This window comes from Rhinatrema bivittatum, chromosome 2 (genome assembly GCF_901001135.1).
Source record: "Rhinatrema bivittatum chromosome 2, aRhiBiv1.1, whole genome shotgun sequence".
NCBI classification, from domain to species: domain Eukaryota; kingdom Metazoa; phylum Chordata; class Amphibia; order Gymnophiona; family Rhinatrematidae; genus Rhinatrema; species Rhinatrema bivittatum.
Window position 1 is genome coordinate 413,626,222 of NC_042616.1, and position 22,096 is coordinate 413,648,317.

The 22,096-nt window shown below is 48.4% G+C and overlaps 1 protein-coding gene across 1 annotated transcript in view; it reads left to right on the forward strand.

Moving 5' to 3' along the window:
- EIF3L (eukaryotic translation initiation factor 3 subunit L) overlaps positions 1-22,096 on the forward strand; it is a 78,378-nt gene that overhangs the window by 37,145 nt on the left and 19,137 nt on the right. Inside the window, exons 8-10 of the mRNA XM_029590136.1 lie at positions 5,739-5,910; positions 6,130-6,284; positions 16,627-16,797. Coding sequence (XP_029445996.1) covers positions 5,739-5,910; positions 6,130-6,284; positions 16,627-16,797 — 498 coding nt within the window. The remainder of the gene's footprint in view (positions 1-5,738; positions 5,911-6,129; positions 6,285-16,626; positions 16,798-22,096) is intronic.

A 22,096-nucleotide genomic window follows, 5' to 3' on the forward strand; every position in this document is an offset into this window, starting at 1 on the left:
TGCCTGCAGTTCAGAGATACAAAGTGCCAAGCATATAGCCACCAGGGTCCCCATTTTCAAGGCTAATAAACGCAAGGAAAGACTGCACAGCGGCCGAAAGGAGGGCCCTGCCAAAAATTCCAATATTAGATTAAGATTCCACAAGGGAACCGGCCACCATAGGGGTGGGTGGCTGAAGGTACTTCACCCTTTTTCAGAAAATGGGCCACATCCAAATGAGCCGACAGAGGGGTTCCGTTCACCTCACCCCTTAAACAGGAGAGAACTGCTACCTACACCTTCAAGGAGTTAAGGGCCAAAACTTTATTCAAGCCGTCCTGCAAAAATTCCAGAATAAGTGGGATTTTGACCGTCCAAGATGGGGTGGGGGCACCTTGTTCCTTGCACCAGGCCTCAAGTACTCTCCAGACCTGCACATACGTTAGGGATGTAGAGAATTCCTGAGCGCGGAGTAAGGTGGCAATTACCGAGGCAGAATATCCTCACTTCATCAGGTGAGCCCTCTCAAGGGCCAGGCCGTAAGAGTGATCCTCGTGAAGGACTGGTCCCTGCTATAGCAGTTCCCTGCACGGTGGGGTCTCCACATGTTCACATACCACGGACGCCTGGGCCAATCTGGAGCCACAAGTAGGACTAATCCTCTGTGGTGCTCAATTCTGCGAATGACCCTGCCCAGCAGGGGCCATGAAGGGAAGGCATATAGCAACTCTTCTTCCGTCCAGATCTGAACCACGGATCTCTTCTGTGAGTGAAGAATCGGGGAACCTTTGCATTGTGAGATGCGGCCAGCAGGTCGATGGATGGGAGGCCCCAGCGATCTTCTATCAGTTGAAAGGCTTTGGCTGACAACACCCACTCTCCTGGATCCAGACTGTCCCTGCTTAGAAAGTCTGCTCTGACATCTCTTCCTGCGATGAGGGAGGCTGAGATCATCTGTAGATGTATTTCCGCCCATTCCATAAGGAGGTCTATCTCCTGTGACACCTGTTGGCTCTTGGTTCCACCCTGATGGTTGATGTAGGCTACCATCGTTGAATTGTCCAACATCACGCAGACCGCTCGACCCTGGAGTCTGTAGCTGAATTATAGACACACCAATCTGACTGCCCGGGCTTCCAGGCGGTCAATGTTCTAGAGGGCCTCTTCTTCAGTCCAACATCCCTGAGCCAACAGTTCCTGACAATGAGCTCCCCAGCCCTGGAGACTTGTCTGTCGTGAGGACTAGCCAGTTCAGTGAGGACAGGGGCACACCCCTGCTCAGATGAGCTTCCTGCAGCCACCACTGGAGCTGAGAGGATACGCCCATCAGCAAATGGAGGCGAATCCAATAGTCTTGAGACTGCGGGTTCCAACGTGACAGCAGTGAGTGTCAAAGTGGTCACATGTGTGCCCTTGCCTACGGCAGAACTTCCAGGGTTGCCGCCATCAAAACCAAGAACATAGAGATAGCTCCACACCATCGAGCATAATGTGCCCCATCAGCTGACGCACCTGGGACATCAACTTCCTTATCCGCATGGTTGGAAGGAAGACCTTGCCCTGCTTGGTATTGAACCGGACTCCCAGATATTCCAAGGACTGGGAAGGCTTGAGACTGCTCTTGTCCAGGTTTACTACCCAATCGAGTTCCTGAAGCAAGGAGGTCACCCTGTTCGTCACCCGGAGACTCTCTTCCATGGATTTGTACTGGATCAATCATCTTCTAAGTACAGATGCACCAAGATTCCCTCTTTTCTCAGTGCTGTCACTACGACCACCATAATCTTGGAAAATGTTCTGGGGGCTGTAGCTAGGCCAAAGGGCAGTGCCTGGAACTGATAATGGTGACCCAGTACCGCAAAGCATAGGAAACTGTGTTCTTGATTGATTGGAATATGTAGGTAGGCGTCGGATAGGTCCAAGGAGGTTAAGAACTCTCCTGATTGTACGATCATCATCACGGAGTGTAATGTTTCCATGCAGAAATGATTTACTCGTAGATGTCGGTAGACACTCTTTGTGTCCCGGATGGGGCAAAACGAATCTTCCTTCTTGGGTATGATGAAAAAGATGGAATAACACCCCGTATTTTCCTGAGGTGCAGGTACTAGGATTACAGCCCTCATCCTGAGAAGACTTAAAAGAGTAATCTCCACTACCTGCTTCATGTGCTGGGAGTAGCAAGGAGACATCATGAATACGTCCCGAGGAGTGCCATGAAATTCCAGCGCATATCCTTCTCATATGACTTCCAGTACCCATTTGTCCGAAGTGATCTTGACCCACCACTGGTAGATGAGGGACAGTTGACCCCCTATCTCCTCATTCTGAGGGTGGGTCGGCAAAATTTCATTGGGGGGGTTCGGGGCGAACCTGAACAAGAGCCTGCCCCTCTCTTGGACTGTTGACTACAAAAGGACTGAGACCTCCCAAAGGGCCGAGACCTCTGAAATGTCAAGTTTCTGTAGGAACGAAAACATTTGGAGACGCTGGATCGGCCCCTCAAAGGCGAGGGGCACTGTAACTGCTTCCTCTTGTCCTCCAGTAGCCGGTGAACTGGAGATTCACCACATTTACTGGCCAGCTTTTCCAATTTGTTTCCGAAAAGGAGTGATACTTTAAAAGGCATCTTTGTAAGATTGGCCTTTGGAGGTTGCGTATGCTAACCAATTCTGCAGCCTGGCTGCCACCACTGAGGCCACTATGGACCAGATCCAAGCCCACGTCTGCTGAAAAGGCTGTGGCGGGTTCCATAACTACTCTGGAATTCACCCCTGAATCATCCACCTCCTGAGAGAGAAATAGGCACGAGCTACCAGGGCACAACAAAAGCAGTCTGCAAGGTCATTGCTACTGCGTCGAAGGCTTGTTTAAGAATGGACTCCAGTCGCCTATCGTGTGCATCCTTTAAGGCCACTCCTCCTTTCACTGGGGTAATTGCTTACTTAAAGACGGTACAGACAGGTACATTCGCTTTAGGGAAACGCAAACTCGCTCTCACTGCTGGATCCAGAGGGTATAGAGCTTCTAACACTCATCTCTCTTTAAAACTTGCTTCCGGAGTATCCCATTCCAGGTCAATCAACTCCTGGATCACTTCCAGAACTGGAAAGTAGCAAGAGGCTTTCCGTAGGGAGATCAAAATGGTATTCTTCTTTGGTTCCATCATATAATCGGTCCCAGGGACTCCCAGCATCTTCAGGGTCTGGGAAATCGAGGCCACCAAGTCGTCTCTGTGAAAAAACCACAACATGTTTCAATATGGTTCCAACCCAGGAGGAATTTCCCCTTCTTCCAAGGAGTCCGGATTGTCCTCTTCGGCTGAACCATTGGGTCCATACCAGAGATGCCCTTAAGAACATAAGAAAATGCCATACTGGGTCAGATCAAGGGTCCATCAAGCCCAGTATCCTGTTTCCAATAGTGGCCAATCCAGGCCATAAGAACCTGGCAATTACCCAAACACTAAGAAGATCCCATGCTACTGATGCAATTAATAGCAGTGGCTATTTTCTAAGTCAACTTAATTAATAGCAGGTAATGGATTTCTCCTCCAAGAACTTATCCAATCCTTTTTTAAACACACCTTGATAAGGTGAGGCATGCCTCGAGGTCTGCCGATAGGACTGGAAGAGGGAGGGCTTACCAGCTGAGGTTCTTCCCGGACAGGGGGCAAGTGAGGTAGTAGACTGCCAGGCTTGTAGACCCTGGAAAAATTCCACCCAAGAGAAGGCGGTCGGTTCCATGCCTAGCCCAGGAGGTACTGGGGTAGGAGCCATTGAATTTCCCTCTCCCATGGATGACCCAGTCAAGGGAGTACTCAGATCCGGGGTACTTCCAGTTAAGGCTGTGGCTAACCCAGCCTCTGAATGGGAAAAGCTGGACTTAGCAAAGTCTAGAGAGGCCAACTCTCCTTGGTCTTCCCCACAGTGCTGAAACAAGTTGGAATCCAGGTCAGACTGTGAAGTCGTAATATGACGAGCAGCTCAGAGAGAAAGGCGCTTATATTTCTTGGCTGCTGGCGGGAACTGTGTGTTCTATCGGCTGTGTAGCGATTGGCAGCGGTAACTGTGTTCTAACGGCTCGCACTTAAAATTTTTATGCGCACAGATTTCGAGCGCTTAGGGTATGGCAAGGCGCACGCACAGCCCATGCGCCCGGCTGTTCCTGGTTCTGCGCTTAGAAATTGTGCGCATATCTACGCATGCTACATTATGCGCATGATTCATGTACAGAGCCAGTGCGCTGCGTGTACTGACATTCTATGGAGGGCAATACGGCACGCAAAAGACGTGCGCAAGATGGCCCTGCCGCAGCCCATCATGCAGTCTGCTTGACCAAGCTAAAGCGGGGCCTAGCCCACTGGGGACCACTCAACCTGCTTAGAAGCCCACTTCCCCTTACCCCAACGGGATCAGGAACAACGTCTGTATGGCGCACTGAGCAAGGACACCAGAGGAAATCTTACCAAAACCCCTCGAAATGTCTCTGAATCAGGAGGTAAATCTTTTTTTTTTTTTTGCTTATTGGCTGAGTACAGAGATGGTCTCCGGCTGCGGAGGGGGAGGGCTTTGGTCATCACTCCCGCACTCTGTTTCCTGTACCTGCTGCCTTTCAGCAGCTTAAGCAGCAAAGTCCACACTGGAAACCAGTTACTGGACCAAGCCACTCTTCTGAGGGATCTCTGAAATCGCCTCAGGAATTCTCAACTGGGGGAAGGACCTTTAGGTATTATGGCAGGTGAGCGAGGCTCAATTTTCCTTTAATTTCAAAAGTAAAATGTCTCTTTCCAAAAAGTACAGCAATCCCATAGGGAGAGGTACGTCCATCATCTGCTGGAGACGGAGAATACTTGGAGGGCTGAGGTCACTGCAGGGGGGTGTATGTAGGGTAAGGTCAGCTTTGAAATCTGACTCAGTCTCCATCTGTTGGCAGGGGAGCATAACCCATTGGTCCTAAGTCCATCTGGCTACACTAGGAAATGTTTATTCTGATGGCATATTGAATTATTAAAAAATAACAATGATAATTTAATCCATTGGGGATTTTTGTTTGTATTTCATTGCTTTGGAAAAAAAAGTGTTTGAAATGTTTAGAAACTTCTCCTGCTTGCCCATGTTTATCTGTACTTGGTCCAGATAAATCAGGGCAATGCTTAGTAGAATCTCCTCTGAAACCAGCAAGCAACTTCCAGGATGACTCTAGGAAGCCTTGATGTGAGCCGCTCTGCTGCTGCCCAATTGGCCTGCTTGGTTTTCCCTTTGAACATCTTCCTTATAGGTATTTCTCTTCTAACCTCTGTTTAATTCAGCACACAGTGCTTTGAAGCCAAAATAAAAAGTTATAGCTTATTTTTGCAATTAATTGTGCTGCTTTTCCACCTCCAAATGATTCTTACCCATAAAGAGGTGCTTGCAGACAGTAATTTATCTTGGGTTGAACCAAAGCAGAGCTGGAAACAGGAGAGATGATTTATCAGTGCTGCTGTGGGTTCCTTCTTTAGACTGAGGTGCAGTTAGAGGGATTTGACATTAACATGAGCTGACTTTATAACACTGTTATGTCTGATAAAGGTGAGGGCAACTGCAGACCTTAATAGCCATCAGGCAAGTTGAAGTAACAGTTTCGGCACAGGTCTAATTCTTTTGAAAGTTGTTACCTTTGGAATTAAACAAGCTGACTATTTTGATTTCTCAGGTGGCTTATGTAGCCCCCCTAAGAATTCAAGCTGACTGCCCCCTCTTCCTCTCTCTACACAGTTCCAGTCCTTCAGCCAGTACCGCTGCAAAACAGCAAAGAAGTCCGAGGAGGAAATTGAGTTCCTGCGCTCCAACCCCAAGATCTGGAATGTGCACAGCGTCCTCAATGTCCTGCACTCTCTGGTGGACAAATCTAACATCAACCGGCAGCTGGAGGTCTACACCAGCGGGGGTGAGCGGTGCCTGACTGGGCTGGGGAATTGCAGGGTTACTCAGGTAGCGAGGGCCTCCTACCACCCGGATGAAGAAAAATGACCGTTTAAAATCAGAACAGTTTTTTTCCCTGTTCCCTCCAGAGAGAGGGGCAAATTTCTGTGAGTCTGTATGAGGAAAGCATCCCATCCTCCGCTGCTGACAAATTCCTTTCTGCCTCCCCCCCCCCCCAATCCAGGTGACCCTGAAAGTGTAGCAGGCGAATATGGACGACACTCCCTCTATAAAATGCTGGGTTACTTCAGCTTGGTGGGACTCCTGCGACTGCATTCCCTGCTAGGAGATTACTACCAGGCCATCAAAGTGCTGGAGAACATCGAACTCAACAAGAAGGTAAGGGCTGTGCCCTGAAGTCTTCCGTGCCTCATGCCAGCCACCATATTCTAGTCTCTGTGTACTGGCCCTTATTCCCAAAGCTGGTGGGGTGCAGAGCGATGCACTGAATTGTATCAAGGATTTAATTATAACTGAAACAAGACACCAGTAATTTGTAATCATAATCCCATAGTATTCCAAGATGATTGAAGTGTCAATTAAAAAAAAAAATCTAATACAAAAAGAATTCTGAAATGCTTCCCTTCTACTGAGATACTTCAGTCATCTTGGAGCACTATGGGACTATGATTACAAACTGAAAGAGAGATTTCTCTGGATAGATTTTCCAGAGTTTTTTCCTTGTATCACTGTCCCCGTAATAACACTTTTGAGTAGTGGTTATATCAGCAATTTGGAATTTATGCCTCTTCATCCAGTCAGACCAGTCCAGATGAATGGTTTATGCCCACTAGTAGATGAAGACAGAGACTAAAAGGTTCACTGATTTCACCCCTTATAAGTATCTGTGCAGACCTCAGCCTGCCAGTATTCTTTGTCTCCAGCAGATAGAGGGCAAGCATCCTGTATTGTGGACTGGGACCTGATTAGGCTAGAGAGATTTACTGGGAGCAGGCTCCTGAATTCTCCCTCCCTCAGGGCAGCGTTGTCCAGGGAGAAGTGCAGATAAATTGTCCCTTCAGGCGGCTTCTGAAGTGAAAGATTGGTCTCCCTCCCTCAGCTGAGCAGATCTTAGCCAGGGGGCTTCTACCAGTTTTTTTTTGTCTTCTTTCTGTGATTCTTCCCTTTGATCCCTTCCCCCTCCCCTCTTTTTTGCCTACCTGCTCCTGTCAAAAGGGGGGAGATACAAAAAGGGGAGTCAGCATTGCTGGCCCTTTGCTTCTGGCCCATAAAGTTCTTAAAAAAAAAAAAAAAAAAAAAGAGTGAAAGACTCTTGGGATGGCTCAGCTAGGTTTTTAGTACAGACAACAGGTCCTGGGCAGAGCGTGGCTGGAACCACAGTAGTGGGGATGAGTGAAATGTTCTCCCGTTTTGTCCCGGGCTGCAGTGGTGCCTTGCAGGGATTTGGGGAGAGAACATGGCCGCATCCTTGGAGCATGGGAAAAAGTCCCCGCTCTAGTAATTGTGGAACCCACAAAATGCAAGTGTTGGGTGGGGTGGGGGGACAGGAAGGCTGTACTGCACATGTTTGGGGGACAAGGGACTGGAGAGGCATTGGTGATCTTGGCGATTCGAGGGGTTGGGGGTTCGGGTCGACGGGGCCCTCCAGGCAGCACTGTGGCAGGAACACCAGCCATTTTGGCAACCTGGGAAAGCATTAGGGAAGAAGAGCCTCCCATTCTAAACCCCACAGGGCAGGAAGCCAGCAGTGTTGCATTGCAGACAGAAGATCTTTGGGAGGTTGTGCTGTTGCCCCATTCCTTTGAGGCTTCTTTATTGGCCTGGGCAGCCATGTCAAAGGAGTTTGTAGACTATATACAGCGTTTCCTGTTCGTACCCCAGATCAGTCCAGACAAGTGGGTTTTACATCCCTACCAGCAGATGGAGGCAAACAATAAAAACTTTTCAGATACTGCTACATAACAGAGAGTGCCACCTGCAGTCCCTCAGTATTTCTCTATCTCCAAAAGATGGTAGAGGTGCAAACTTGCAGTCTGAGCTAGAAAAAAAAAAAGAGAGAAAGTTAATTTTAGATTTGATTTAGAGAGAAGAAAAGAAGGTTTCAGGAGACGATCCCTAAGGTAGCTTTGTGGACCATCCCTCAGGTTGAGCCGGGCAAGTGGGGGGGGGGGGGGTTGGCAATCCCTAAGCACCTTTAACCCGCAGCATCCAGGGATCTGAAAGCCAGGGATCCTGGTTCCCTCTTTCCTCCTGAAGACTTCTTCCCCGAGGTTTTCTCCAGTAGCAGAGGGAAGTATTTTATTTATTTGACCTGGTGTTTATTCTTTGGTGTTGCTGTATCTTTAAAAAAAAAAAAAAAAAAGCAAGTGAGGAGTGAGTGGCTGGCCATCCTGCTGTGCGGGAACATAGCTAGCCTTAGGGGGAAAGAGGCTGAGTGCTCACAACAGCTGGAGAGTCAGGGTAATGTTTTCAGCTCTGGTAGAGCATAAGGGCAGTGTTCTTGGCTGCAAATTTGTGCCGTGATTGGGCTGACATTTTAACATGGCAGGCAGACTCAGCCGCGTGTGAGCATAATGGTACCAGCATCAGACTCCGAGCGTGTTGGGCCTGTGGCACCAGTCGCGTACTAATTCAGCCGCGTTATGCCGGGAAGGACCCTCCGAGGGTATGGCAAGTGTTAGAAGGGCCACTTGTTCCCAAGACCCTGTCAGGAAACACTGGGGGGTATTTGCAGCCTGGCAGGCAGGATGAAGGTTCACAGCAAGAGACAAACAGGCTCTCTGGAGCCTAGGGATTCCCCTCTCCTGTTTTCGCCTGCATTCCAGACCAGGTTGGATATTCAGTGGGAAGATGTTAAGGCTGAGGGAGACGATGATGTGGAAGATTTTTCCACAGATTCTGTCTTGCTTTAAAGCACAAGGCCAATCTGGCTAGGAAAAGTGCAGAAGGTAAATGGTCTCTGAATCATCAGCCACAGTGTCCATGTAAGAGAACATAAGAACATAAATTGCTATACTGGGTCAGACCAAGTATCCGTCAAGCTCAGCATTCTGTTTCCAACAGTGGCCAATCCAGGCTACAAGAACCTGGCAAGTATCCAAAAACCTAAGTATATCCCATGCTATTGATGCTAGTAATAGCAGTGACTATTTTCTAAGTCAACTTCAATAATATGGACTTAAGAGTCCTTGAAAAGAGGATCAGGGGACCTGCTTCACCGTTTGGGCCTTGACCATCCTGATGGAGAGGGTGAATCAGAGGAATTGGATGTTCCCTGTACGTACCCAGATTAGTCCTGACTCCTGGGTTTTGTATCCCTGCCAGCAGTTTGATACAGATAAAGTTTTATTGAAACTGCTATATAATATAGGGGCAAATTTTCAAAGGGTTATGCGCATAACCCCCGAAAAGCTGCCCCTTCCACCCCCTGCGCGTGCAAGCCCCAGGACGCGCGCAAGTCCCGGGGCTTTCCTGGGGGGGGGGGGGGGGCGTATCACGGCCGGCACGTCATCGAAGGTGTTCCGGGGGTGCGGCCGTGGTTCCGGCCCAGGGGCGTTCTGAGGGCGGGGCCGCAGCCTCCGGACCAGCCTCCATACCGGAACATGGCGCACCAGCAGCCGGCCTGACGCGCGCAAGTTACGCCTTCCTCGGGCAGGCGTAACTTTTGAAATAAAGGTGAGGGGGGGGTTAGTTAGGGGAAGGAAAGGGAAGGTGGGGGGCGCCGGAAAGAAAGTTCCCTCCGAGGCCGCTTCGATTTCGCGGCTTCTCGCATATCTTTTAAAATCCGGCGTACTTTTTAAAAATCTGCCCCATAGTGTGCCACCTGCAGTCCCTCGGTATTTTTCTGTCTCCAGCAGATGGCAGATAGTACAAAACCTGCAGTCTGAGTAAAAAAAAAAAAAAAGTAGAAGACTAGGAGAAATTTCAAAAGGAACCTCCCAGGGAGTTGTGAGATCCTGTTGGGGCTATCCTCCCTGGTCGAGGCAGATGAGCAGGGGGGTTGGTGACCCTACTTGAGCTCATTCCTGTTACCGTGTGGCTGACAACTGGTGGTCCAAATCCCTTAGCTTTCACGAGCCAGTGCTGTGACCCACTGACGATCCTATCCGCCCCAGTAGATGACCCAGCAGGCGACATGGCGGATAGGAAATGTGATGAGGACAAGGATTTTGTGGACGCAGACGAGGTTCTGATTGTGGAGCGATGACCCATGTGTGGTTTATCTGTTCCACAAAGAGGAGTTGAAGCCCCTTATTCCCCAGGTGATAAAAGAATTGAATATTAAAGAGATTCAGGAGGAGTTGGATAATGAAGAAGTGGATCTCGTGCTGAATGGGTTGTGAGACCCGCCAAAGACTTGTCCGCTGCTTAAGAAGATTAAGAACTGGTGAACTGGGAATGGGATTTCCTGGAAACGGGGCTCAAGATGGCCAGGGCAATGATGAAGTTATACCTTTTAATGGAGGATGCTTTGTAACTGCAAGTCTTGCCTAAAGTGGATGCTGTGGTGTCAACGTCACCAAGAAGACAATCATTTCAGTGACGGGGTCAGCTGCGTAACGGCTCAAGACCATAAGCTGGAAATACAGCTGAAGAGGATTTTTGAGATCTTAGCTTTGAGCCTATGATCCGCAATCTGTGGTAGCCTCATACAAAAGGGCCTGTTTGCACTGGGTGCAGAAATCTCAGGAGAAGACCTTAGCCAATTCTAGTGATGCTAGGCAGGCGGCCCAGGTTGAGGTCAGGGTCGCATATGTGGTCAACACATTGTATGATTTCATCAGAACCTCAGCCAGGAGTATTGTTGTGATGGTATCAGCACGCCGACTTCTGTGATTACAGAATTGGTTGGCAGATATGTGGTCTAAGTCTCAGCTCTGCAATCTTCCTTTTAAAGGAAAGTTTTTTTGTTTGGCGAGGATCTGGAGCAGGTGATGAAGCATTTGAGGAAGTCAAAGGGAAACAAGCTGCCAGAAGATAAGACCAGCAGGAAGACTTTCCCGGCTTGCACCCGTTTTTGGGATATGAGATGGTTTTGTCCCAACAAGAGCTCTTCGGCATCCTTGCAGAAGCAGAGATCGAGAAGGCAGCAATCCTTTTGGGGTTCCTGAAGACTGGTAAGTCTTCGCAGTGAAGCCAGGAGAGGAGGCTTTCGGGGGATGCCTAACAGATTTTACAATGAGTGGACCAAGATCACTTCAGACCAATGGGTGTTAGAGTTGATAAGAGACAGCTATGCTTTTAGAATTTTCTCCCCTCATTAGGGAAACCTTCATGGTCTCACATTGCATGTCCCGCAGTAAGCAGGCAGCTATTCGGGAGACATTGCATTGCCTTCAGCGGTTTGGTTAGGCACGATTGTTCCAGTGTCATCAATAGAGCAGGGTCAAGGGAAGTACTCAGTTTACTTTGTGACTCCCAAAAAGGAGGGGACCTTTCGACCCATCCTCGACCTGCAGAAGGTGAATGCAGCGCTGCGAGTGCCCCGCTTTCATGTGGATACATTACGGACAGTTATATTGGCAGTCCATCAAGGAGAGTTTTTGGTTATGCTGGATTTGACAGTGGCATATTTGCATGTACCCATACGCGTGGATCATCAGAAATTTTGTCGTTTCATGGTGCTGGGACAACCTTTCCAATTTCTGGCTTTTCCATTCGGCCTAGCGACAGCGCTGCACATGTTCACAAAGGTGATGATTGTGGTGGCAACAGCGCTTCGAAGATAAGGGGTCCTAGTTCATCCTTATCTGGACGACTAGCTTATCCGAGCAAAGTTAGAGGATGAATGTCATCATTGGTTCAGAGGGTACTGGAGATGTTGTGATCTCTGAGCTGGGTGGTGAACCTAGGGAAGAGTCACCTGGTTCCAGCCCAGACTTTGGACTACTTGGGAGCGAAGCTCGACACCCAACTGGGCAAAGTGTTTTTGACCTCAGAGAGGATTATGAAGTTACAATTGCAGGTGGTCCGGCTTCTGTGAATGCCATGCTCAGGGCCTGGGATTATCTTCAGGAGCTGAATTCTATGGCTTCTACGCTGGATTTGGTGCCATCTGCTTTTGCCCCTATGCGTCCAGTCCAGAGGGTGCTTCTGTCCCGCTGGAATTCATTGTCAGAGGAGTTTCATCCGCCCTTACCGCTGAGGGGGTCTCCAGACCCAGTCTCTCATGGTGGCTGTCTCGACCCAGTTTGGAGAAGGGAGTGAATCTGGAGTTTCCAGACTGGGTCGTGGTGACCACGGATACAGCCTCAAAGGTTGGGGGACGGTTTGCCAAGAAGGACGGCACCAGGACTGGTTGCCAATAGAAAATGCCTGATCTATCAATCGGTTAGAAACAAGGATGGTGCACAGGGCGCTAGTGGAGTTCCTTCCGCAGGTTCTGAATTGAATGGTCAGAGTGTTCTCGGACAATGCAACAGCAGTGGTGTATATCAATTGACAGGGCAGGACAAGAGTTGAGATGTGGCTCTGGAGGCTCAGGAATTGTTTGTCTGGGCAGAACAATATCTGGAAGGGATTGCGGCATCTTATTTGGCCAGAATGGACAACATAAAGGTGGAGTTTCTCGGCAGGCAGCAATTGGATCTGGGGGAATGGGAGCTGGCGGAGGTTTTGGGTCTCATTCAAGGCAGGTGGGGCACTCCCCAGCTGAATTTAATGATGGCATGAGGCAATGCCAAGGTAGTGCGGTTCTTCAGTCACAGAAGAGAAGTAGGAGCCGAAGGGACTGATACTCTGGTTCTTTCATGGCCAACAGGAATCCTGCTGTGCATGTTCCCTCCATGGCATCCCGTGGGTCAAGTGTTACGGCGCATAGAGCAACATCTTGGGTGCAGGTGGTGGCTTTGGGTTGTCTTTGGGAAAGTTACAGGAAAGACTGTTGGCTTCTCATCCAAATATCATATGTTTTCTCAAGGGGACCAAGCATTTGCCTCCGCTAGTGAGAAGAAAGTGTCCATCGTGGAATCTGAACTTGTTGTTTTGTTTTTTTAATTGCCATGCTGGGTCAGACCAAGGGTCCATCAAGCCCAGCATCCTGTTTCCAACAGAGGCCAAAACCAGGCCACAAGAACCTGGCAATTACCCAAACACTAAGAAGATCCCATGCTACTGATGCAATTAATAGCAGTGGCTATTCCCTAAGTAAAATTGATTAATAGCCATTAATGGACTTCTCCTCCAAGAATTTATCCAAACCTTTTTTGAACCCAGCTACACTAACTGCACTAACCACATCCTCTGGCAACAAATTCCAGAGCTTTATTGTGCGATGAGTGAAAAAGAATTTTCTCCAATTAGTCTTAAATGTGCTACTTACTAACTTCATGGAATGCCCCCTAGTCCTTCTATTATTCGAAAGTGTAAATAACCGAGTCACATCTACTCATTCAAGACCTCTCAAGATCTTAAAGACCTCTATCATATCCCCCCTCAGCCGTCTCTTCTCCAAGCTGAACAGCCCTAACCTCTTCAGCCTTTCCTCATAGGGGAGCTGTTCCATTCCCTTTATCATTTTGGTTGCCCTTCTCTGTACCTTCTCCATCGCAACTATATCTTTTTTGAGATGCGGCGACCAGAATTGTACACATTATTCAAGGTGTGGTCTCACCATGGAGCGATATGGAGGCATTATGACATTTTCCGTTTTATTAACCATTCCATTCCTAATAATTAACATTCTGTTTGCTTTTTTGACTGCTGCAGCACACTGAGCCGACTATTTTAAAGTATTATCCACTATGATGCCTAGATCTTTTTCCTGGGTGGTAGCTCCTAATATGGAACCAAACATTGTGTAACTACAGCAAGGGTTATTTTTCCCTATATGCAACACCTTGCACTTGTCCACATTAAATTTCATCTGCCATTTGGATGCCCAATCTTCCAGTCTTGCAAGGTCCTCCTGTAATGTATCACAGTCTGCTTGTCATTTAACTTGGTCTTGCGATGTCTTTGTGGTCTTTGTGGTACTCCATTTGAACCTTTCTGGAGGGCATTCCTGAAGGAATTCACCTTGAAAATGGTGTTTCTGGTGGCGATTTGTTCATTCAGAAGGAATTTGGAGCTTCAGGCACTATCTGTAGGGAACTGTTTCTGTGGATTTCAGAGGATGAAGTGACTTACCTCGTTTTTGCCAAAGGTGGTTTCTCCTTTCCATCTCAGCCAGACAGTGTAATTACTGGCATTTCTGGATTTGTCTGCAGACCAAGAGCGAGAGAGCTTCACTTATTGGACGTTTGGTGGACCTCGATGCATTATTTTAAGGCCAGTAAGTTTCCAACGATTGGATCATCAGTTTGTTTTGTTTGGGGGCACAAATACAGGAGCCAAAGCATCTAAAGCCACTATTGCTCGGTGGTTAAAGGAGACTATTTTTTCTTCCTATCTTTGTAAAGGCTGGACTACTAGAGCGCAAGCAGTCTCTTGGGCAGAGTGTCAGTTGGTGTCACCTTGAGATCTGTAGAGCGGTGATATGGTCTTCCCTTCACACTTTTACCAGGCAGTACCACTTAGATGTGCAGGCGCCAGAAGAGGCGAGCTTTGGTGAGGGTGTTTTGAGAGCAGGCCTTTCAGGGGCCCGTCCAGTGAGGGGGAGCTTGGGTACATTTCACTTGTCTGGACTGATCTGGGTTACGAACAGGAAAGGAAAATTGGTTCTTACCTGCTAATTTTCATTCCTGAAGTACCATAGATCAGTCTAGAGACCCATCCCCTAGTTCTGAAAGACTGACATGATTGTGATGTGTTTCTGCCAAACTTATGATTATTATATGTATATAGTTGGAGATTCTAGGACTGTTAGGTTTTCAGGTCCTTGTTGGATGTAAGGGTTCTACATCAAGGAGTCCCAACTGGGCTTGCCCTGATAGGAGTCATTGTTCATTGAATTTGAGTTTGGGGCTCTACTTGGCTTGGATACAGGTCAATACTGAGGTACTACATGTGGCCCTCTCGGTTATGTAGCAGTGCCTGAAAAGTTTTTATTCTCTGCCTCCATCTGCTGGTAGGGATGCAAAACCCACTTATGGGACTGATCTGTGGTATTTCAGGAATGAAAATTAGCAGATAACCAATTTTCCTGTATTTATTAGGGGGAAGAGTTTGGTCCAGTGATCCACTCTTGGTTTTGAACTTACAAGGGAGTCTTCTAAGGGCGAAAAGAGGCCTAGGAAAGCAGAGGACATAGAGGAGGAGCTTCCCTCCAGTTCAGAGGATTCTTTGGAGGATTTTGGGATATCAAGGAATGATGGTAGTGAGGAGGAGCTACCGTAGAAGGGAAATATTTCCCAGATCTGGAAGATGCTTCCCCTATGGTCTCTCTCTTTTTCGCAGAGAGGAGTTTCCCTCCCGGATTACTCAATCCCTTAAAACTGAATATTTCAGAAGAGGGGCAGGACAAGGATCCGGTCACAGCAGAGAATCCTATTATGGACAGCATTAGGAAGCCACCTCTTGCATTTCCGCTATATAAGGCAGTGCAGGATCTGATTGACTTGGAGTGATCTCCCCTGAGGCAAACTTTAAGGACAGTTGCTCGTTGGATAAGTTGTATCCCCAGGTGCTCCAGGCGAGGGAGAAGTTTAGTTTTCTTAGGCTGGATGTCCTGGTTTGTTCTATCACAAAGCAGACAACCATCTCTGTGGAGAGCGGTGTAGCTTTAAAGGGTGCACAGGACAGTGCTGTTGTGCACTAGAGAGGGAAAACAGATGGAAAATAAGCTTGTTCTCAGGATATGTACAGAAATTAAATGTAATGGATAGTTTACTAGTGGAAAAGCTAATAAAAAATGATGAGATAAAACCTGAATATGCGATAGAGCAGTTGCGTGGGGGTTCCTGTATGTGGGGTGTATGAGTGTGATATATAGGGGTTGGGGGAGTATGGGTGTGTTTGTGTGGGCTCTGTGAGTTGATGGGGGGCACGTCTTAAGTGAGTGAGTGACTAGGTGAATTCTCTGCATGCAAGTGTTTGTGTGTGGTGTGCATGGTCCACTATTTCACCCAGTCTCTGATGTGACCCCTTTCCCTCCCTCACCCCCACCTCATCTCTAGCTTTTGCTTACCTCTTGTCCTTTTTCCCTCCCTCCACATTTTTACCTCCATCAGCGGTAGCTCTTCCTCTGCTTCAATCTGCGGGGCCTGGACTTTCTTCCAGCCAGATATTGCATGTTCCCCTGCATTGCCTCTGTTGCAGTGGACGGGGTCTTGGCTCCCCTCCCGCTATACTGCCCAGTCTTGTGTGCTCTATAACTTGATTGGCTACCGGGGCTTCACTTCTCCCCCAGCAGCACAGGTCCTCCAGCATTGTGTATCTTTTGACAGGCAGGACCCAAGCTCCCTGCTTGCCGCACTGCACTTCTCGCTTCCTCTGTGCTGTCCACTATACTGCCAACAAACAAACCACCTTTAATTAATGGTGAGATTGTGTTTGCAGTGATTACATCACTTTTGCAAGAATTTACTTAAATTTTCCTGTCTGGTGAAGCAGCAAAGAGAGACAGATTTAGGAAGTAGGATTGGCTGATCCTTAATGTGCTTTTTCCCATGATAGCCATCCCTTGTAAATATAATTTCAGAGCAGTGAATGTCCTTGCCTCTTTCACAAATTGAAATGTCAAAGGGAGGCAGAGTGGAATTGGAGGATTTCCCTCCCATCCAGTCCAGTACTGTAACCTGAGGTTTGTAACTTACAGTGACTGTTTATTTTGGGTCCTCAGAGCATGTACTCCCGTGTCCCCGAGTGCCAGGTCACCACCTATTATTATGTGGGATTTGCCTATCTAATGATGAGGCGCTACCAGGATGCCATCAGAGTGTTTGCCAATATCCTGCTGTATATCCAGAGAACCAAGAGCATGTTCCAGAGGACAACCTACAAATATGAAATGGTGAGTACAGCGATCTATTGCACAGTGTATCCCTGGGTCAGAGGGGGGTTAAAAATACTGCTGACGGAAACTTGGAACTGATTCAGACTCCCATAACTTTGTGTGTGCTCCTACCTCCTGACTGAGAGTTCTGCAGCAACTGGGAGAGAGTTATTCCCTCTCAACAGAGATTAGATAAAGTGGCATTCCCTGTACATACCCAGATCAGTCCAGATTCCTGGGTTTTGCCTCCCTTCCAGTAGATGGAGACAGGAGGTTTTACTTACACTGTACTTAACCACGTTATTTATTTAAGTTATTTACTGTTATTAAGCTTCATTGTATTTACAGTTTCAATGTATTTTCTGTTATTATGTTTCAATGTATTCCGCCCCCGAGGCGACAATTTTAGTTCCTTGTAAACCGGTGTGATATGTATATTATACAGGAACATCTGTATATAAAAATCAAAAATAAATAAATAAATGTGCCACCAGCAGTTCCTCAATATTTCTCTGTCTCCAGCAGATGGTAGATGGGTGCAAAACCTGCACTCGGGACAATTTTTTTCTTTTTGAGTCTTCTGGGGGTTTTTGAATCCTGGTGGGTTCTTCCCTGTCCGGTTGAGGCGGGCGAGCCGGGGGTTGGTGACCCTTATGTGTGTTTGGCCCATCTGTTGGTCCAGATCCCTCCCCTTCAAGAGGCCGCTCAGGCAATTGCAAGCTGGTCTGAGACAGTCTATCTTTTTTTGTAGGCTTTGTGCCTCAGATAGCGAATTTTTGGGAAAAGTTTAAAAAAAACAAAAAAAAAAGAGGTTAATTATAAGAAGGCACTGAAGGCAGTTGCACGGCTTGGCTGTGTGGGCAGCTTCCTCCTCAGTGTTGGGCGGCTGAAGTAGGTTTGTTTTACTTTATTTTTGTTTTTTTCTACCGCTGGTGTTTTTGGGCAGCTTCTCCCTGGTCGCAATGGGCCATAGCTCTGCATGCCACAGTTGCGGCTTAGTCGGCTTGGGCTTTGCACTGGGTTTTCAGAGGGTGGGGAGGGCTCGTCCGATTGCCCTACAGCTGCGAAGCAGTGTCGAAGGTTCTCCGCTGCCATTTTGGCTTCATTCCGGGACTCTGGCCAGGGTGCTGATCCTTTCCCGATCAGTGCAGGAACGGTGGCCATCTTGGATTCATTTTCGGCTATTCCCTTTGCTGCCAGGAGGGAGGGCGATGCTCCTCCATGCTTGTCTCCAACCTGTTCTTTCTCCAGGTGCGATCAGGGGGACTTTGAAGAGGAAGGGAGCCCCATGTTGCCGGTCTCTGGTTCTTTCCCTGTGGGTTCTGGAGCTGTAAGGCCTTTCCCTACAGACTTTGTGCTGCTGCTACATGAGGTTTACCTGACCAAGCAGCAGGCAGCTTGTTCGGCTAGGGATTCACGATCCCTCCTGGCCCAGCCTATGGAGAGGTGTACAGTTGACCCAAAACAGATTTGTTCTGGGATCAATGAGTCTCTCCAGTCCAGAGGTTACTGGGTCCCCCCTCGGGTTTTGGCCTAGGGGTGGGATGAGTCTGGCGAGGCTCCCATGGGGGCAGAGGAGGCTTCTGAACAAGATGTTCTGGTAGATCCGGTGGCCGGAGGTGTGGGTCAAGGGGATAATCCGGTAGTTCTGGTCCCCGAAAGGGGATGATCCCAAGGTATTATGTCTTTTTAGAAAGGAAGAGCTTGATACCTTGCTGCCTCTAGCATTTAAGGTTCTAGGGGTTAAGATCCCCCAGGAGGACTCTGATTTGGAAGGGGCGGATCCGGTCCTGGATGGGATGCAGTGTCCCCCGATGGCCTTTCCTTATCACAAGTCGGAAAAGAAGCTGGTGGAAGCAGAATGGGGAGCTCCCGATACTGGGTTAAAGGTGGGAAGGGCCTTGGCGAAGCTCTGTCCATTGCTTGAACAGGTGTTGGAACTTTTTGCTCTTCCTAAGGTCAATGCTGCAGTTTTGATGGTTACTAAGAAGATGACTATTCCTGTGGTAGGGTCCATGATGTTGAAGGACGTTCAGGATCGTAAATTGGAGGATTTTTGAGGTCTCAGCCCTGGGTTTGCGTGCTGCTATTTGTACTAGTTTTATGCAATGTGCTTGTCTCCGCTGGGTGCAGCAAATGCCAGAAAGCCTGTCAAGCTGTGACGAGGAGGCAGACAGGACTGAGTGGGTTCAGGCAGCAGTTGCTTACAGAGTGAATGATCTGTATGATTTAGTTCGTACCTCATCTCACCTTATGGCATCTGTGGTTTCCGCTAGAAGGTTGCTCTGCCTATGTAACTAGGTGGTGGACGTCTCCTCCAAGGCGCAGTTAGGCTCACTGCCTTTCAAGGGTTGACTCTTATTTGGTGAGGACCTCGAGCAGTTGATGCAGTCTCTTGGGGATAATAAGGTCCTTAGATTGCCGGAGGGTAAGCTTAAGTCAAGAGGTTTTTTCAGGTGTGTTCCCGTTTTTGGCTAGATAGGAGGACTCGTCCATCAAGAACTGCGCCAGGGCCCCAAAGGCAAGTTTTCTCATCAGGGGCAGTCCTGGGGTCAGTCCTTGCCCATTCCGAGGTGCTGCCGAGGGGAATGCATCCAGTGTTAAGTCCTCACAATGAGGCAAGGATGGTCCACTCTGTCATTCCTATTATAGGATGTCTCCTGACACGGTTTTGCAAGGAGTGGACCAGAATTACTCAGGGCCAGTGGGTTCTCAGCATGGTAAAGGACGCCAGCGCTTTAGAATTTGCTCGTCCTGTCTGCGAGTTGTTTCTAATTTCCCTGTGCTGCTCCTTGGACTGTCTAGCGTCGAGAGACGCTAGACAGTCTGCATTGCCTGGAGGCGGTGATTCCAGTTCCCCGCAAAGAGGTTCACAGGGGAAGATATTCCATTTACTTTGTGGTCCCAAAGAAGGAGGGGACTTTCCACCCGATTTTAGATTTGAAGAAAGTAAATGCAGCACTCAAGGTTCTGCGTGTTTCAGTGATTGCGGCGGTTCGAAAAGGAGAGTTTCTGGCATCTCTGGATCTAATAGAGGCCTATCTGCACATCCCCATTCATCAAGACTCGCAGCGTTTTCTATGTTTCATGATTCTGGGGCAACATTTTCAGTTTCAGGCCCTTCCTTTTGGATTGGCCATGGCGCCACGCACCTTCATCAAGGTGGTGGTGGTGGCAGTGGCTCTACGGAAGGAAGGGATTTTGGTGCATCCATAGCTGGACAACTGGCTTATCAGAGCGAAGCCGGAGCTTCTTTGTCACCATTTGGTTCACAAGGTTCTCGACATCCTCCAGTTGCTTGGGTTGGTGGTGAATGTGGGCAAAGAGTCTCCTGTTACCGACGCAGTCCGTGGAGTATCTGGGGGCATGGTTCGACACTCTAGTCAGCAAGGTGTATCTCTCAGAGGAGTGCGTGCAGAAACCGCAGGGGCGGATTTGGCGGTTGTTGCAGTTACAGGTACCCAGGGTATGGGATTATTTGCAAGTTCTGGTTTCAACCTTGGATTTAGTGCCGTGGGCATTTGCTCATATGAGACCGTTGCAGAGCGCACTTTTGGCTCGGTGGAACCCAGTCTCAGAGGAGTTTCAACTTCCATTGCCACTCGAGGGCGTCGCATGGGAGAGCCTTTCCTGGTGGCTTCTGACTTCGTCTCATCCGGGGTGTGGACCTCGAAGTCCTGGATTGGATGGTAGTTACTACTGATGCCAGTCTTTCTGATTGGGGAGCAGTTTGTCAGCGTCAGTCAGCTCTGGGTGGCTGGTCTGTGAAAGAGTCTGCATGGTCTATCAATCGGCTAGAGACCAGAGCAGTCCGCTTAGCCTTGAAGGAATTTCAGCCGTTGGTGAGAGGTCAGTCAATGAGTGCTCTCTGACAATGCAATGAAGGTGGCTTACATCAATAATCAGGGCGGAACCAAGAGTTAAGCAATAGCCAGAGAGGCACAGGAGTTAGTTCTTTGGCAGCGCAACACCTGGAGCGAATAGCGGCATCCCACATAGCCGGGGTCAAAAACGTTCAAGCGGATTACTTGAGTCGGACAGTGTTAGATCCGGGCGAGTGGGAGTTGTCGAAGTCCGCAATGCAGCTCATTCACAAGCGGTGAGGCTCCCCCTATGTAGACTTAATGGCGACTCGTGTGAATGCCAAGGCCTTCCAATTTTTCAGTCGGAGACGAGAGAACAGGACCAAGGGCATCGATGCTCTGGTACTTCCTTGGCCACAGGGGGTTCTACTTTGTCTTTCCTCCCTGGCCGCTCGTGGCAAGGTGTTGTCGCATAGAAAAGCATCAGAGAGAGGTGGTCTTGGTGGCACCGGAATGGCTGCGGTGTCCATGGTTCATGTATCTGGTCAACTTGGCTGTGGTCGGGCTAATTCGATTCAGTCATCTGGCGGGTCGTCTTCCTCAAGGGCTCATATTTTCAGACCAGGCTGCTCACTTTTGTCTAGCAGCATGACTTTTGAGAGGAAGCATTTGAATCGTTGGGGTTATCCAGAGGCGGTCATTACTACATTGTTGCAAGCCAGGAGAAAGTCTACTAATATTTCCTATGTATAGGTATGGAAGGTTTTTGAGTCCTGGTGCTCTGCTCAAGGTGTTTGCCCTCTCAAGTCTTCAGTCCCTGACATTTTGTCCTTTCTACAAGACTGTTTCACCAAAGGCTTGTCTTTCAACTCCCTTAAAGTTCAGGTGGCAACTTTGGGTTGTCTTCGTGGCAAGATAGATAGGTCCTCTATTTCTTCTCATCCAGACGTTATTCAGTTCCTTAGGGGGACAAAGAATTTGCGTCCTCCATTATGGCGGGTTTGTCCATCCTGGAATCTTAATCTTGTCCTCAGAGGTTTATGTGAAGCTCCTTTTGAACCACTCCGTAGGGTGACACTGAAGGATTTGACTCTTAAGGTTGTTTTTCTGGTAGCCATATGTTCGGCCAGGAGGATTTCTGAGATGCAGGCTCTGTCTTGTCGTGGCCCATTCCTTCATATTTTGTTGAGGACAGTACCTTCCTTTTTGCCGAAAGTGGTTTCAGCGTTTCACGTCAGATAGTGGAGCTTCCAGCTTTTCCTGAGGTGGATGTGGCCGCTTCTCATGCGAGGGAGCTCAAGCTGTTAGATGTGCGAAGAGATTTGTTGAAGTAGCTTAAGGTAATAAATGACTTCAGGAGATCAGATTACCTCTTTATTTTGTGCAGCGGTCCAAAGATGTTTAAGGCTTCTAAGACTACTATTGTTCATTGGCTTAAGGAGGCTATTGGTTCCACTTACATTATTCATGGACATCCGGTTCTGGAGGGTTTGCATGCTCATTCTACGTGGGCG